The 16,365-nt window shown below is 38.2% G+C and overlaps 1 protein-coding gene across 2 annotated transcripts in view; it reads left to right on the plus strand.

The window, feature by feature from the left end:
• Nucleotides 1-864: 864 nt before the first annotated feature.
• LOC106083243 (gustatory receptor for bitter taste 66a) overlaps nucleotides 865-16,365 on the plus strand; it is a 219,330-nt gene continuing 203,829 nt past the window's right edge. For both annotated transcript variants that reach the window (XM_059366330.1, XM_059366331.1), the window contains exons 1-5: nucleotides 865-1,252; nucleotides 7,833-8,647; nucleotides 14,075-14,260; nucleotides 14,326-14,415; nucleotides 14,728-15,035. In XM_059366330.1, coding sequence (XP_059222313.1) covers nucleotides 991-1,252; nucleotides 7,833-8,647; nucleotides 14,075-14,260; nucleotides 14,326-14,415; nucleotides 14,728-14,937 — 1,563 coding nt within the window. In that variant the 5' untranslated portion in view covers nucleotides 865-990 and the 3' untranslated portion in view covers nucleotides 14,938-15,035. The remainder of the gene's footprint in view (nucleotides 1,253-7,832; nucleotides 8,648-14,074; nucleotides 14,261-14,325; nucleotides 14,416-14,727; nucleotides 15,036-16,365) is intronic.

Here is a 16,365-nt window from a genome sequence, read left to right on the forward strand (position 1 = left end):
AATCTTTTGTTCGATTTAATTTTATTTAAAATTTTAAAATTTAATTTGTAAAACCCTTTTGATTGTATGTTTGTCTGTCTGTCTAACACAGACAGTTGATACATCCAATGTTGAGCTCCACTTACAGTGGAGGCACATACTGAAGTATCCTGCTGATGTTTTGTTAGCAAATTGAAAATAAACATGGCCCAAATCCAAACTCTTGTCATCATCTTCGCACACATTCAGCAGTCAATAGAGGAGCACTGCTTTATCGCATATATTTTCTAGAACACAAAGTTGTCTGAAGTTGGGATTACTGAAGATATGAGAAAATGCATGAAGTGTCACAATCAAAGCCAGATATCGGAGAATTTTGTACGTTGAGCATGTGAAATTAAAAAAAAAAAAAAAATTTCTTTAAATTTTTTTACAATTTGGGTTAGCTGTTATTTTATTTAAGTAATTATTTTTATACACAGTTCAGTTAAAATTTTAGCCCTTTTTCAAATTAATTTTTTTTTTTTTTGAATGGTTGAGAAAAGTCAAATTTTCTTGCTTAAGGTAACGAAGATGCTACTTCCACAATTCACTTTTATCGTGGTCTGTCCAGCCTACATGATACATCCTTTCGACTTAACACTCCAAAAACTTTCTCCAAAGTGCATACAAAGTATTTATCGATTTTATTGTCATTTTTATAGTCCTTTGCGATAGGAATACTAATGTTAATTTATTTACACAGCCATGGGGAAATGGGGAAAAAGAGATATAAAATTTAATTACTTAATTCAGCAAATAATAATTACCATTTTATCAATTTAACAGATCATCCCCAAACACGTCAAATAGATGTGATGTGTTAACAATTGCACCGATACAACAACAACAACGACATTCACCCAAGAGCACCAAAGTGGTAATTGAGTTTAAACGTTGGCCACAATGTCGACCCATTGATTGTCACAGTTGTTGTCGTTGAGGGAAGTGCGACACACTTGAAAAGTTACAATGGCCACGCATAAGACGGAAGCGGCATTAAACCGTCGGCAATTACCATCCCGTCCGCTGTTGGAGGAATTTTCATTGCTTTTCTACATTGGCAAAATTTGGGGCATCAATGCCCAGGACTTTCAAGAGTTTCGCAATCACAAACATTTGGAAAAATCGCTTGGAGGCAATTGTTTGGTCATTGTCATAACGGTGTGCGTGTTTATTTGTTTCAATTTGATGGTATGGGTATTTCATGATCCTGAATACTCGGTGGAAAAAGGTGAGTGAGAATAATTACAAACGTATTAAGTTCGGACGTGGCGAACTTTGGATACCCACTACAATGGATATATTCATCGTCATATTTTGTTATGACTCCTTTAACATATACATAGAGTATATACATCATATAGAGTGTCCTACATATCATATATGATATGATTTAGATGGTAGGGCACAGTTTCGTCGAAACCTAGCAATAAGTCCGCTTTTTATGGCATTAACTTAATTTAAAAATTTTATTTAAATGATCGCTCTCTATGGCAACTATTGGGCCCAAAAAGTAATTGCGGATTTTTCATATAGTCGGCGTTGACAAATTTTTTCACAGCTTGTGACTCTGTAATTGCATTATTTCTCCTCTCAGTTATCAGCTGTTTAGCTTGCTGTAGAAAAACAGTGTATTAAAAATGCATTTACTTTCTTTTAAAAAATCCGCAATAACTTTTTGGGCAACCCAATATATCTAAATATTGTCCAATCCAACCCCTATTCTGGTAGGATTTAGGTAGACTTAAAACAACTCACAACTCAAATTTCAACGAAATTAATAACTGCCCCTTTTAAGGGCTTTAGACCCTATGCCAGAAGATCGGTATATAACTGCCCCTTTAAAGGACTTTAGACCCTATGCCAGAAGATCGGTATATATGGCAGCTTTATAGAAATGTGGTCCCATGTGGATCATTTCCGATTAAAACATCGCCGGGCCGAATCTTTTACCATGGATCGCATTTGTCGAGTTCTTTTCCCGGCATCTCTTCTTAGGCAAAAAAGGATATAAGAAAAAATTTGCTCTGCTATTAGAGCGATATAAAGATATGGTCCGGTTTGGACCACAATTATATTATATGTTGGAGACCTGTGTAAAATGTCAGCCAATTCGAATAAGAATTGCGCCCTTTGGGGGCTCAATAAGTAAAATAGAGAGATCGATTTATATGGGAGCTGTATCGGGCTATAGACAGATTCAGACCATAGTAAACTCGTATGTTGATGGTCATGAGAGGGTCCGTCGTACAAAATTTCAGACAAATCGGATAATAATTCCGACCTCTAGAGGCTCAAGAATTCGAGATCCCAGATCGGTTTATATGGCAGCTATATCAGGTTATGAACCGATTTTAACCTTATTTGACATAGTTGTTGAGAGTAGTAAAATACGTCATGCAAAATTTCATTCAAATCGGATAAGAATTGCGCCCTCTAGAGCCTCAAGAAGTCAAGACCCAAGATCGGTTTATATGATAGCTAAATCAGGTTATGGACCGATTTGAACCATACTTGGCACAGTTGTTGGACATCATAACAAAACACGTCGTGCAAAGTTTTATTCCAATCGGATAAGAATTGCGCACTTTAGAGGCTCAAGAAGTCAAGACCCAAGATCGGTTTATATGGCAGCTATATCAAAACATGAACCGATATGGCCCATTTACAATACCAACCGATCTACACTAATAAGAAGTATTTATGCAAAATTTCAAGCGGCTAGCTTTACTCCTTCGAAAGTTAGCGTGCTTTCGGCAGACAGACGGACGGACGGACATATCTAGATCGACATAAAATGTCGCGACGATCATGAATATATATATTTGATTGGTTACAAACAGAAATTAGTATACCCCTTATCTTATGGTGGAGGGTATAAAAACTATTGAACTAGTAAAAAGACATCAAGTTCGGCCGGGCCGAACTTTGGATACCCACCACCTCGGGTATATATGTAAGCCCCCTTTCGTCACAATCCGATGAAAATTGGACATTTAGTGGTCTAATAAATATAAGTCACTGTTGAATATTGTATTTCAAATTTCAAAAAAATTGGGTAGTAAATAAAGTTTTTATGAGCTTCAGACCTTTAATCGGAATATCGGTCTATATAGCAGCTATATCTAAATACAGTCCGATCTTTGCCTATTTGAATCAAATAACGGGTGGCCCAAAACTACCCACTGTTTCAAATTACAGCGAAATCGGATAAAAAATAAAGCTTTTATTCGCTTCAGACCCTTTATCGGTATATCGGTCTGTATGGCAGCTATATCTCACTATAGTCCGATCCGAACCATATTTGGGACGGATGTCGGGAGAACTAAGACTACTCACTATTTAAAATTTCGGGTAATAAATGGAGCTTTTATGGGCTTCAGACTTTTTATCGGCAGATCGGTCTATATGGCAGCTATATCTAAATATGGCCCGACCTGATCCTCAATGTTTCAAATTTCTGCGAAATCGGTTAAAAAATAAAGCTTTTATTAGCTTCAGACCCTCAATCTGGAGATCGGTCTATATGGCAGCTATACCTAAATATAACCGGATTTGATCCATATTTAGGTCAGATATCAGGAGACCTAAGATAACCCTCTGTTTCAAATTTCAGCGAAATCGGGTAATAAGGGGCTGAAGACCCTTTATCAGCAGATAGGTCTATATGAGAAATATATCTACATATACTCCGATCAGTCATATTTGGTTCCTATGTTAGGAGGCATAAAACTACTTACTGTTTCAAATTTAGCGAAATCGGTTAAAAAATAAAACTTTTATGGGCTTCAGACCCTTAATAGGGAGATCGGACTATATGACCACTATATCTAAATATAGTCCGATCTGAAGCATATTTGGGTCCTATGTTAGGAGGCATAAAACTACTTACTGTTTCAAATTTCAGCGAAATTGATTAAAAAATAAAGCTTTTATGGGCTTCAGACCCTTAAGCGGGAGATCGGTCTATATGACAGCTATATCTAAATATAGTCCGATCTGAACCATATTTGGGTCCTATGTTAGGAGGCTTAATGCTACTCATTGTTTCAAATTTCAGCGAAATCAATTAAAAAATAAAGTATTTTTGGGCTTTAGACCTTTTATCTGGAGATCGATCTACATGGCAGCTATACCTAAACATAGTCCGATTTGACCCATATTTAGGTCAAATATCAGGAGGCTTAAGATAACCCTCTGTGTCAAATTTCATCGAAATTAAGTAATAAATGAAGCTTTTATGGGCTTCGGACCCTTTATCGGCAGATCGGTATATATGGCAGCTATATATAAATATAGTCTGATATGGACCACATGGCCATAGGTCAGATGTCGGTAGGCCTAAAACTACTCACTCAGCGAAATCGGATGAAAAATAAAGCATTTATGGGCATTAGACATTTTATCGGAAAATCGTTCTATATAGCAGCTATATCCAAATATGGTCCGATTTGGCCCGTTCAAGAACTTAACCAGAGTGCATCAAAAAAGCGTATCGGTGCCAAATTTCAGCTCAATATCTCAATTTTTGAAGGCTGTAGAGTGATTACAACAGACTGACGGACAGATGGATAGACGGACAGACACACGGACTTCCTTAAATCGTCTTAGAATTTTACGACGATCCGAAATATATATACTTTGTAGGATCGGAAATTCATATTTCGATGTGTTGCAAACGGAATGACCAAATGAATATACCTCCTATCCTACGGTGGTGGGTATAAAAATGTGAAAAAAGTGTATTTTTTACCTTTTTTTGATTATTGAAAGGAAACAAGAAGGAGGTTAGTATAGCTTTTGGTGTTATAACAGGACAGATACGACTACGAGCTTACAAATGCAAAATCGGTGCGGCAAATGATAGAACGTGTAGGGGGCATGTGGGGAACAAGATGAGATGTTGGAACATTTCCTATGTCATTGCCCGGCTTTCGAAGCTAACAGAATTCCTGACTCAGATTTTCTTTTCGAGGTTACTTTTTAGTTTTTAGATTGCACAACATGCCGATTACTGGCTTAAGTGTATGTTCATAGTGGCGTAAGGGGGGCTTAAAATCTGCACCCTCTTTTCAACCTAACCTACTTTTTTTTATGAAAAAAAGTATTTTCTTTGATTAGTCATTATTGAAAAAATTGCCCCTAATGCTGGCAGCATTTGTGAGGTACTATGTCATATAAAACTTCTCTCCAAAGAGGTGTCGCACTGCGGCACGCCATTCAGACTCGGCTTTCAAACGAAGGCCCCTTACCATTGAGTTTAAACTTGAATCGGACTGCAATCATTGATATGCGAGAAGTTTACCCCTGTTCCTTAGTGGAATGTTCATGGGCAAAATTAGCAATTTCCATAATGGTTAAATAATTAAAATCGGGAGATATATCTGGTTATAGACCGGACAGACCATATTTGGCAAGTATGTTGAAGGCCATAGAAGAAGTCGTTGTAAAATATTTCCCCCAGATCGGATGTGAGTTGCGCCCTCTAGAGGCTCAAAAAGTTTAATGAGGAGATCGGTTTATATGGGAGCTATATCAGGTTATGAACCGATTTGAGCCACACTTGGCACAATTGTGGGATGTCATAACAAACCACTAGATGCAAACCTTTAGCCAAATCGGGAAAGAATCGCACCCTCTACCGGCCCTAGAAGTCAAGATCCGAGATCGGTTTATAATGGACCTATATCAGGTTATTAACCGATTTGTACCATACTTGGCACAGTTATTGGAGGTCATAACAAAACACCTCATACAGAATTTCAGCCCAAATCGGATAAAACTTAAAGCTTGTAAGGACTCAAGATGTCCAATCGGTAGATCGGCTTATATAGCAGATATACCAGGTTCAAGACCGATTTAGACTTTTCTTAATACAGTCATTGAAAGTCATAACAGAAGATTACATGGAAAATTTCAACCAAATCTGAAAAATATTGCATTTTGTAAGGGCTCAAGATATCATATCGGAAGATTGGTTTATGTGGGAGCTATACCAGGCATTATGGACCGTACTTAGCACAGTTGTTGGAAGTCACAACAGAACATTGTGTGCAAAATTTTAGTTAAATCGGGCAAAAATTTGGCTTCAAGGAGCTAAAGGTGTCAAATCGGGAGAATGGTTTATATGAGAGCTATAGCAGGTTATGAACTGTACTCGGCACAGTTATTGGAAGTCTTAACAGAACGCTATGTGCAAAATTTCAGCCAAATCGAATAAAATTTGCGGCTTCCAGGGGATCAAGAAGTCAAATCTGGAGATCGGTTTATATGGCAAAATTATCTAAATTTTAACCAATATGACCTATTTGCAATGCCCAACCACCTACATCAATATTTAGTATCTGTGCAAAATTTCGAGCGGATAGCTTTACGCGTTCGACCGCTATCATGATTTTGACAGACAGACAGACAGACGGACGGACATGGCTAAATCAACTCAGAATGTAGAGGCGATCCAGAATATATATACTTTTTAGGGTCCTAGACCAATATTTCGAGGTGTTATAAACAGAGTGACTAGATTAGTATACCCCTATCCTATGGTGGTGGGTATAAAAGTGTCTATAGTTTTCCAGCTATACCAAATTATGAACTGATGGGGGCCATACTTGGTTTGGTTATTGGACACCAAAATAGAAGTCATTGTGCAAAATTTTAGCCAAATCGGATAAGAATTGTGCCCTATAATGGCTAAAAAGGTAAAACCGGAAGTTCTGTGGGATGGGAGCTATATCAGGTTATGGACAATTTTTCAGATAAAATTTCAATAAATTTTTTCTAAAGCTTAAAATTTTGATGAAATTTTCACTAGGTTAGATTAGGTTGAAAAGAGGGTGCAGACATTAATCCGCCCCATGTCACTATGGACATACATCTTAGCCAGTAATCGGCTTGTTTTGCGCTCTAAAAACTAAAAGACGTTCTCTAAAGCATACAATTTTTATGAAACTTTTTCCAAAAATAAAATTTTTATGACATTTGACATATATGACAAAATTTCAATGAATTTTTTATACAAAATTTCCATGAATTTTTTTTGAACAAAATTTAAATGCAATTATTTCTAAAGAAATTTTTACACAAAATCTTTTTTAATGACAAATTTTTTATAAAAATTTTCTAAACACAAAATTTCAAGGACATTTGTAAGATAATCTTTAAAAAAATTAACAAAAGAAGCCGTAAAAGGATAATGGAAGGTCACAACCAGGGCTGCGGTGTCAGATTCTTGGAGACGGAGTCAGAGTCGGAGTCGAGAAAATAATTTCGAGTCCGATTCCAAAACTCCGCAGCCCTGGTTGTGACCTTCCATTATCCGTTTTTGGTTTCTGCATACAAAGAAAACTCGTGCAAAGATATTGACAAATCCAGGGAACTTAAGATTTGGGCCGATTTATTGTAAATCGTTTTCTGTAAAATTGCAAATTTTGCCCATGAATATTCCACTAAGAAACAGGGGCAAACTTCTCACATATCAATGAGTGCAGTCCGATTCAAGTTTTAAGCTCAATGATAAGGGGCCTCCTTTTTATAGCCCAGTCCGAACGGCGTGCCGCAGTGCGACACCTTTTTGGAGAGAAGTTCTACATGGCACCTCACAAATGTTGCCAGCATTAGGAGGGGTAAACCACCGCTGAAATTTTTCTAATGGTCTCGCCAGGATTCGAACCCAAGCGTTCAGGGTCATAGACGGACATGCTTACCTCTGTGCTACGGTGGCCTCTGTAGCCCGTTAAAATCCCCTCAATTCCATTTTTTTTTTTGCTAATTATTTTTCTCTCTCTCTTTCTCTCTCTCACTCTCATTAGATATCTTCACCGTTGCATTAGCCCTCATCTTGACCTATTTCAGTTTGGCGGTATATTTAACCGATCGTTATACTCATTTGCGAACACAGGATCAATTAATGGAGATTTTCGATACACTTCACGATCTAGACGATGATTTAATGGAACTTGGAATTGAGGTGGACAACAGCCCGATACGATATCGCATTTTGTTGCAAATAGTATTTGCAAGCATATGCGAAAGTTTGGTATTTTTATTCACTTTTGCATTTCTGGTAAGCCATGATTCATGGACCTCGGGCCTATGGATATTTACGGCAGTGCCCACCTACTGCAATGCTTTGGATAAAATTTGGTATAACACCATTGTTTTGGCTATCAAAAAACGTTTCGAGATTATTAACGCCGAATTTGATAACATGGCCTTGGAGATGCAGCGTCAAGCGTCAAAGCAAATCATTACCATGCCTGTTTTTTCAGTCGAAAAGGAAAGCAATCGCAAGATACATCCTAGGAAAATGAAAGTACAACCATCCATGATTCCAAGTTTTAATCAAAAGGGTATATTAAATGACTCGAGAAATAAATCCAAGAAGGAGTTTTTGGGTCCTAAATCTAATATAGACCTTAATATGCCATCATCTGGAACGGGACCTATATTCAATGAGATGTTGGAAAATAGGTTTGAAAAAATCTGCCAACTACACAACGAACTGTGTGTGATGGGAGTGGAGCTAAACGGCATTTGGTCTGTGCCCATTTTGGCTTTGATGGCTTATGGATTTTTAATGGTCACCGCTCAGCTTTACTTTTTCTATTGTGCCACCGTTAATCAGGTAGGTAAGAAAGCAAATATTTTAGCAAATTTTAATAAAATATATCCTTTAAAGAAAACAAGTAAAAGTTTGCCAAGTTCGGCTGTTGGAAACCTACCACCGTGGATTCTGCTAAAATATGGGCGATTTATTTGGTTATAGACCAAATTAGACCGTACTTGGCGCACTTGTTGAGAGTCATATCAGAATACTAAATATATGCAAATTTCAGCCAAATCGGATAATAATCTCGGCTTGTAAGGGCTAAAGAAGTCAGATCGGGAGATCGGTTTATAAGGGAGTTATATCATGTTCTTGACCGATTTGGGCCACACTTACCACAGTTGTTTAAAGTCACAACAGAATACAATGTGCAAAATTTGGATGCCACCGAAGCGCAGAGGTTAGCATGTCCGCCTATGACACTGAACGCCTGGGTTCGAATCCTGACGAATCCATTAGAAAAAAAATTTTCAGCGGTGGTTTTCTCTCATTTCCTTACATTTGTTAGGTACTATGCCATGTAAAACTTCTCTCCAAAGAGGTGTCGCACTGCGGCACGCCGTTCGGACTCGGCTATTAAAAGGAGGCCCCTGTTCCTTAGTGGAATGTTCATGGGCAAAATTTGCATTTTGCAATGTGCAAAATTTCAGCCAAATCGGAGAAAAATTTCAGCTTGTAAGGGCTCAAGAAGTCAAATCGGGAGATCGGTTTACATGGGAGCTATATCAGATTATAAACCGATTTAGACCGTACTTAGCACAGATGTTTGAAGTCATAACAGAACAATATGTGCAAAATTTCAGCCCAATCAGAAGAAAATTGCGGCTTGTAAGGGCTCAAGAAGATAAATCGGGAGATCGGTTTATGTGAACAGAACACTGTATTCAAAATTTCAGCCAAATCGGACAAAAACTGCGGCTTTCAGGGGCTCAAGAAGTCAAATCGGGGGATCGGTTTATATAAGAGCTATACTTAAATCTGAACCGATATGGCCAATTTGCAATCTCCAATGACCTACGTTGATATTTAGTATCCGTGCAAAATTTCAGGCGGCTAGCTGTACGCGTTCGACCGCTATCGCGATTTCGACAGACAGACGGACGTACATGGCAAGATCGACTCAGAGCGTCGAGACGATCAAGAATATATATACAAACGGAATGACTTCATTAAATGACCACATTATTGCAATAACTGAACCGCACGATTTGTGATAGTCGGACTAGAAAGCGAATTGCAATATTTTGAGAAAATTGCAAAGGCTTTAGTAATGCAAATGAGGCAAAACATATATATAAGAGTTATATCTTAATCTGCACCGATTTCTTTATAATTCACTGGTAATGTTGAGCGTCAGATTCCCTCGTGCAAAATTTCGTGAGAATTAGTTATCCAGCGATGATATTATTGCGATATTATTCGAAATCTGAACTGATTTCTTCCAATCTCAATAGGCTTTGTCTCTAGGCCAAAAAAAAATCCCTGTACCAAATTCGAACGTGATCGTATGCAAGATTTCGACCTGTACTTTGTTCACCAATTAACAAGGACAGATGTACAATATTTCCATAGTATCTGCATCTTGAGGTAGACGTTCGATCTATCGCAGTTGCCAACAATGGATGGGGGCCAGTTGCCATGATCTTACAATCGTCCGCATATGATACGATCTCTATGCCATCTGGATGGGGTAGAATGGAGGATAGGTAGAGGTTGAACAGTGCCGGAGATATCACCCCACCTTGGGGAACTTCCTGTTTCACTCTACGGTGCTTCGACTTCTTATCCCTAAGTTCCGTCCGCTCGTCTGTTCGTCATGCCTGTCGAAACCACGGAAGCCGTCAACGATTAAATGGGTTTCCCAAATCTCTAATGAATGGTCATTCGACTTCATGGGCCCTAGCAGTGCTTTTTCACTGCACTACGTGCAGTGCTTTTTCATGACTTAGTATGGCCAAAACATCAGAAAAAATTTTCAGTGGTGGTTAGCTCCTCCTAATGCTGACGACATTTGTGAGTTACTGCCCCATTTGGTACGGCTATAAAAAGGAGGCCCTTTATCAGCGATCTTAAAGACTTGAATCGGACAGCACTCATTGATATGTGAGAGGTTTGACCCTGTTCCTTAAATTTGCGATTGCAAATATAGTAAGCATGGTTCAAATCAGTTTATAACCTGATATAGCTTTCATATAAACCGCTTTATCCGATTGAGCTGAATTCTTGTACGTAGTGGTATATTATAGCTGTCAAAAATCGTAACGAGTATGGTTCCAATCGGTGTATAACCTGATAATGCTCCATATATAATCCGATCTCCCGTTATGACATCTTGAGCCACTGGAAACGGAAATTTTTGTCCGATTTTGCTGTAATCTTGCAAGAAGTGATCTGTTATGACTTCGAACAACCGCTCCAAATACGAATCAAATTAGGTCTATAACCTGATATAGCATACAGATCGATACCCCGATTTGTCACCTTAAGCACCTCGAAGCCGCAAATTTTATGCGATTTAGCTGAAATTTTGTATATGGTGTTCTGTTATGACCTCAATGTCTACCATCCGTGATAAGTTGATTATTACCTGATATAGCTCCTATATAAACCGATCTTACGATTGATCTTCTGAGGTCCCAAGCTTCAATTTTTTGGATGATTTGGCACAAGTTTTGCACGTACATATATTCCCTTCAACTAAGTTCGTTTGAAAAATTTTTAGTACAAGACATGGTATTGGATTCCCAATATTCAACCCGGCTGAACTTAGCTCAGCTCGTTTTTTATACGGCCCACTACAGGATAGGTATATTCAATTAGCCATTTTATTTGCACCACATCGAAGTATTCATTTCCAACCATAACAGGAAAAGTATTCTTAATTATAGTAAAACTCTCAAACGATTTTTGTCTGTGAGTCTGTCCTCCTGGCAGTTCAACACGATATAGCCATTAGAAATTGCGATATTCAACTGAAATATAGAACAAGTCCGTACGCAGTCAATGAACCAATCAAATCGGATCATATTTGAATATAGCCGCCATATAAACTGAAGTCCCTATTTAGGTTCTTCGATTACAGGTTCTTCGATGAACAGATTAAGCTGACGCTGAATGCTTGGGTTCGAATCCTGGCGAGAACATATGAATCAATTTTCAGTGGTAGTTATCCCCTCCTAAATCTGACAAAATTTGTGCACCATTTGGTATGACAGCCATGTAGAAATTGCTCCCCACAGAAGTGTCGCACTGAGGCATACCGTTCGGACTCGGGCATAAAAAAGAGGACTCTCAACATTAAACTTAAACTTGAATCGGACAACACTCATTGATATGTGAGAAGTTTGATCCTTTTTCTTAATACATTTTAATAATAGTTGGAAATCAATATTTCGAAGTGTTGCATCTCCTTCGGTGGTGGGTACAAAATTTAGTCTTAATTAAATATTAAATTATTTTGAAATATGTATACTCCACATCAACAATCGAGAGAAGAGCTAGAGCCATCAATAAGTATACGAATCGGCCTAGAATCACTTCCTGAATCGATCTAGTTATGTCCGTCTTTCTATCGGTCCACAAACTCAGGTGATCAAGGTGCAGGTTGCTTTTGTCGTCCGATTGTCATCAAATTTTGCATAAGTCACTTTTTGGTCCAAGAACGAACGCTAAAGATTTTGAAAAATATCTGACCAGATTTAAATATAGCTTCCATATAAAAGGTGATTTTTTAAGAGCTATAAGAAAGTTTTTCGAAAACAAACACATAAAAATCAGGAAAATGCATTAATTTTTTATTTTAATCGATAGTACGGTCCATATAATATAATGTTTGCAGTTTACTTCATGCAAATGTTGACCGTGACTGCACCTCAAATGGTCCATCCGATTAGTCCAACTTTGGCATACTCTTACCAACATTTCCGCCGGTATTTCACGCATAAATGCTTCAATGTAATCGTCCAATGCGTCAATTGAAGAGGGCTTGTCTGTATATACATGAGCTTTAACATAACCCCACAAAAAAATAGTCTAAAGGCGTTAAATTGCACGATCTAGGCGGCCAAATGACCGGTTTCGAACGTGGAATGAAATGTTCAACGAGCTCGCCTCTCAATAAGTCCATCTTTAGACGTGCTGTATGATATGTGGCACCGTCTTGTTGAAACCACATATCATGCCAGTCAAGCTCTGGCATTTTAGGCAAAAAAAAGTTGGATGTCATCTCAACGTAGCGCTAACCATTCACAGTTACGTCATCATCTTTCAAGAGATACGGGCCAATGGTCACATAAACCGCACCAAACTGCGACTTTCTAGATGCATTAGTAACTCTTGCTATGTTTCTGGCTGATATTCACTCCAAAATCGACAGTTCTGCTTATTGAGAAGAACTTTTTTAACAGAGCGCGCATGGTAAAAAAAGTCAATAATTTGCGTTTTTTTTTTGTAAGACGATTCGTGGTTAAGATGAAGATGTTTGAAAGTGAAACAATACACCAAACGTGCGTCCCGGCACGGTATAGCTGTGAGCACCACACAGGCTGGACCACTGAAGTCTGATCTGTGTGGTTTTCATTGCTGTCAGGAGAAGTTTAGCTGGGAGCTACCGGGCGCGTCCACAGATTGCGGATAATGGAATGCTCCATACGGAGTAGCTGCAACGGCAGTTGTGGACAATCAGTGATATCGAGTGCAGAGTCTCAGTGAGAGGTCGGGCAGCCCAAATACTGAGTGCCCATAATGCTCGATATGACAAGACGAGTTACTGGCGCCTTTAAATAAACAATGACCAGCCTGATCCCGCAGCGATCTGTCCATTGGGCCGGAACGAGCTTGCTTATCTACAGGAGCTTGTGGCTATAACAAAAACAACAACAAACGTGCGTGAGCTGTTTATACCAGTGTTGCCAAAAAGATAATAGCTAAAAAAACACCCTTTATAACTTTCATCCGATATGACCCTTCAAGGGCATAGAAGCCAACATTTTCGTCCAATCTTTAAAAAAAAATTACTTGAAGTGTTTTATTTGACATCCCAATACGTGTGCCAAATTTCATCAAAATCGGATCAGATTTCATTATGAAGCTTCAATCCGATATGGCCTTTTAAGGCCGCAGCAGCTATCTTTTCAAAATTCAGCTTGAGGTGTTTCATTTGCCTTCCCAGTACGTGTACAAAATGTCCTCAAAAATCGTGTAGATTTTGATATAGCTCCCATACATATCTTTCATCAGATATGGCCCTTTAAGGCTATAGTAGCCAAAATTTAAGTCCTATTGTTCGATATTTCAATATTTCAAAAGGTATGCCAAATTAAAGTCTGACTAGATTTGAAGATTTTTTTTTTTTTAAGAATATAGCATAACAATATTGTTGTAAGAAAAAATCTTGGTTTTCTTTTTATTCTAATAATTTTTTTTAAAATTTTACATTTCTTCTAGATCATACCCTCCCTCTTTCGCCCTGCTAATAGTTTGGTCATCACCATCATATTTCTCCTGTACGTATCAGTGAAATGTTTTAGCATTTTAATGTTGAGTTGGTTGACTAATTTGGAGTCCAAGAAAAGTGGGGTATGTATTCATCGATGTGCCACAGCTGCTGACAATGGCAGAATCTATGAAATGGTGAGTTTTGTTAGAAGTCTTATTGGTATTAATAAAAAATCAAAATCTAACTTTTCATTGTAAAGGTCAATCATCTATCGTTGAAACTTTTTAACCATGCTGTGGATTTTAATGCAAGTGGTTACTTTTCTTTGGATATGGACACCCTATTTGGAGTAATTTTACATAAATTTAACTATTGGGTTGCCCAAAAAGTAATTGCGGATATTTCATATAGTCGGCGTTGACAAATTTTTTCACAGCTTGTGACTCTGTAATTGCATTCTTTCTTCTGTCAGTTATCAACTGTTACTTTTAGCTTGCTTTAGAAAAAAAGTGTAAAAAAGTATATTTGATTAAAGTTCATTCTAATTTTTATTAAAAATGCATTTACTTTCTTTTAAAAAATCCGCAATTACTTTTTGGGCAACCAATATATCTGACCATGAAATTATAAAATGTTTTTTTTTTTTTTACTTTTTTTATAGTTCCTGGGCGGCATCAGCACTTATCTCATCATTTTGATACAATTCAATATCGAACAGCAACAGGTTCGATCAGCTGCAGCATCTGGTGGCTTGACTACTGCAAATAACGATGAAAGTATTGCTAAGACTATAGCTGAGAATGCTACGGAGCTAATTACCCAGATGTTTGCTACAACTGATGACATTTCGGCCTCTCAACAATTTCAGTGAATTTTCTCTTACTAAATGTTTAGGATACAATTTATTCGTTTAATTGTTAAAACGTTGAAGGTCAAACGTTTTAATTATAAGTGTTGCGGTCATCTTTGGTAAGATAAAACCCCTAAGTAAACTTGAATTGCATACGATATGTTGAATCTTATTGAATACTAAATATACTAATTTCAATGGATATGCTAACTCAACCAATCAGTTTGGAAAACATCGACATATAGATCTTGGATAATAAACAATGAGAATTTTGTATTTTTCTAGGGCTAAGTTTCAAGTTAAATTTGTTTGTGAGAAACATTACTTTTAAACTTGCCGTGGAAACATCCGATCTTAGGTTAGGTTAGGTTGAAAAGTGGGTGCAGATATTAATCCGCCCCATGCCACTATGGACATACACCTAAGCCAGTAATCGGCTTGTGGTGCGCTCTAAAAACTATAAAGTAACCTCTAAAAAGAAAATTTTAAGTTAGGAATTCCGTGCTACTTACAAAATCCTTAATTGTTTTCAATACCACTCCCCTAAGTTGGTTCATGTCTGGTATTGTGTCTCCACCTAAGTGCCGGTATCTGTTGGACGCGAAAGCCGGGCAATGACAAAGGAAATGCTCCAACGTCTCATCATCTTCCCCGCATTGCCTACACATACTATCACTTGCCGCACCGATTTTACATAAGTGAGCTCGTAGGCCTATGTGTCTCGTTATGATACCTAAAGCTATACTGACCTCCTTCTTGCTTCCTTTCAGTAATAGCCTCGTCTTTTCACGGTCTGGATCCCCCCATAGGCTTTTCGCCGTCCTACCGACCGCTGTTGCATGCGCATTCGTCGCCCACTCCCTTATCTCGGTCTGCGGCGACCCGAAAGGCTTCGGGTTCACCAAGTTTATTGACGGCAGTCCTCTGGTCTTCACCGCCAAATCGTCTGCCCTTTCATTTTCCCTTACTCCGTTATGGCCCGGCACCCAAGCGATGCGAATTAGGCCATCCTCAGAGAAGGCGTTAATCTCGTCCTTACACTGCAAGACTGTTCGTGACCTTACCGTCCTGGTTGTTAATGCCCTTATGGCAATTTTACTAACGGTAAAGATGTTCATACTCGTTTCAAATTTCGGAGAATTATCTCTACCCAATATCAAAGAGTTATCTCAACCCTTTCTCAAACGGCATATGAACAGCTCTAACAATTTTTAATTTTAAAGGATTATATCTACCTAGCGCAGAGGTTAGCATCTCCGCCTATGACGCTGAACGCTTGGGTTCGAATCCTGGCGAGACCATCAGAAAAAAATTTTCAGCGGTGATTTTCCCCTCCAAATGCTGGCAACATTTATGAGATACTATGCCATGTAAAACTTCTCTCCAAAGAGGTGTCGCACTGCAGCACGCCGTTCGGACTCGGCTATAAAAAGGAGGCCCCTTATCGTT

Source organism: Stomoxys calcitrans, chromosome 4, assembly GCF_963082655.1.
Source record: "Stomoxys calcitrans chromosome 4, idStoCalc2.1, whole genome shotgun sequence".
Classification (NCBI taxonomy): domain Eukaryota; kingdom Metazoa; phylum Arthropoda; class Insecta; order Diptera; family Muscidae; genus Stomoxys; species Stomoxys calcitrans.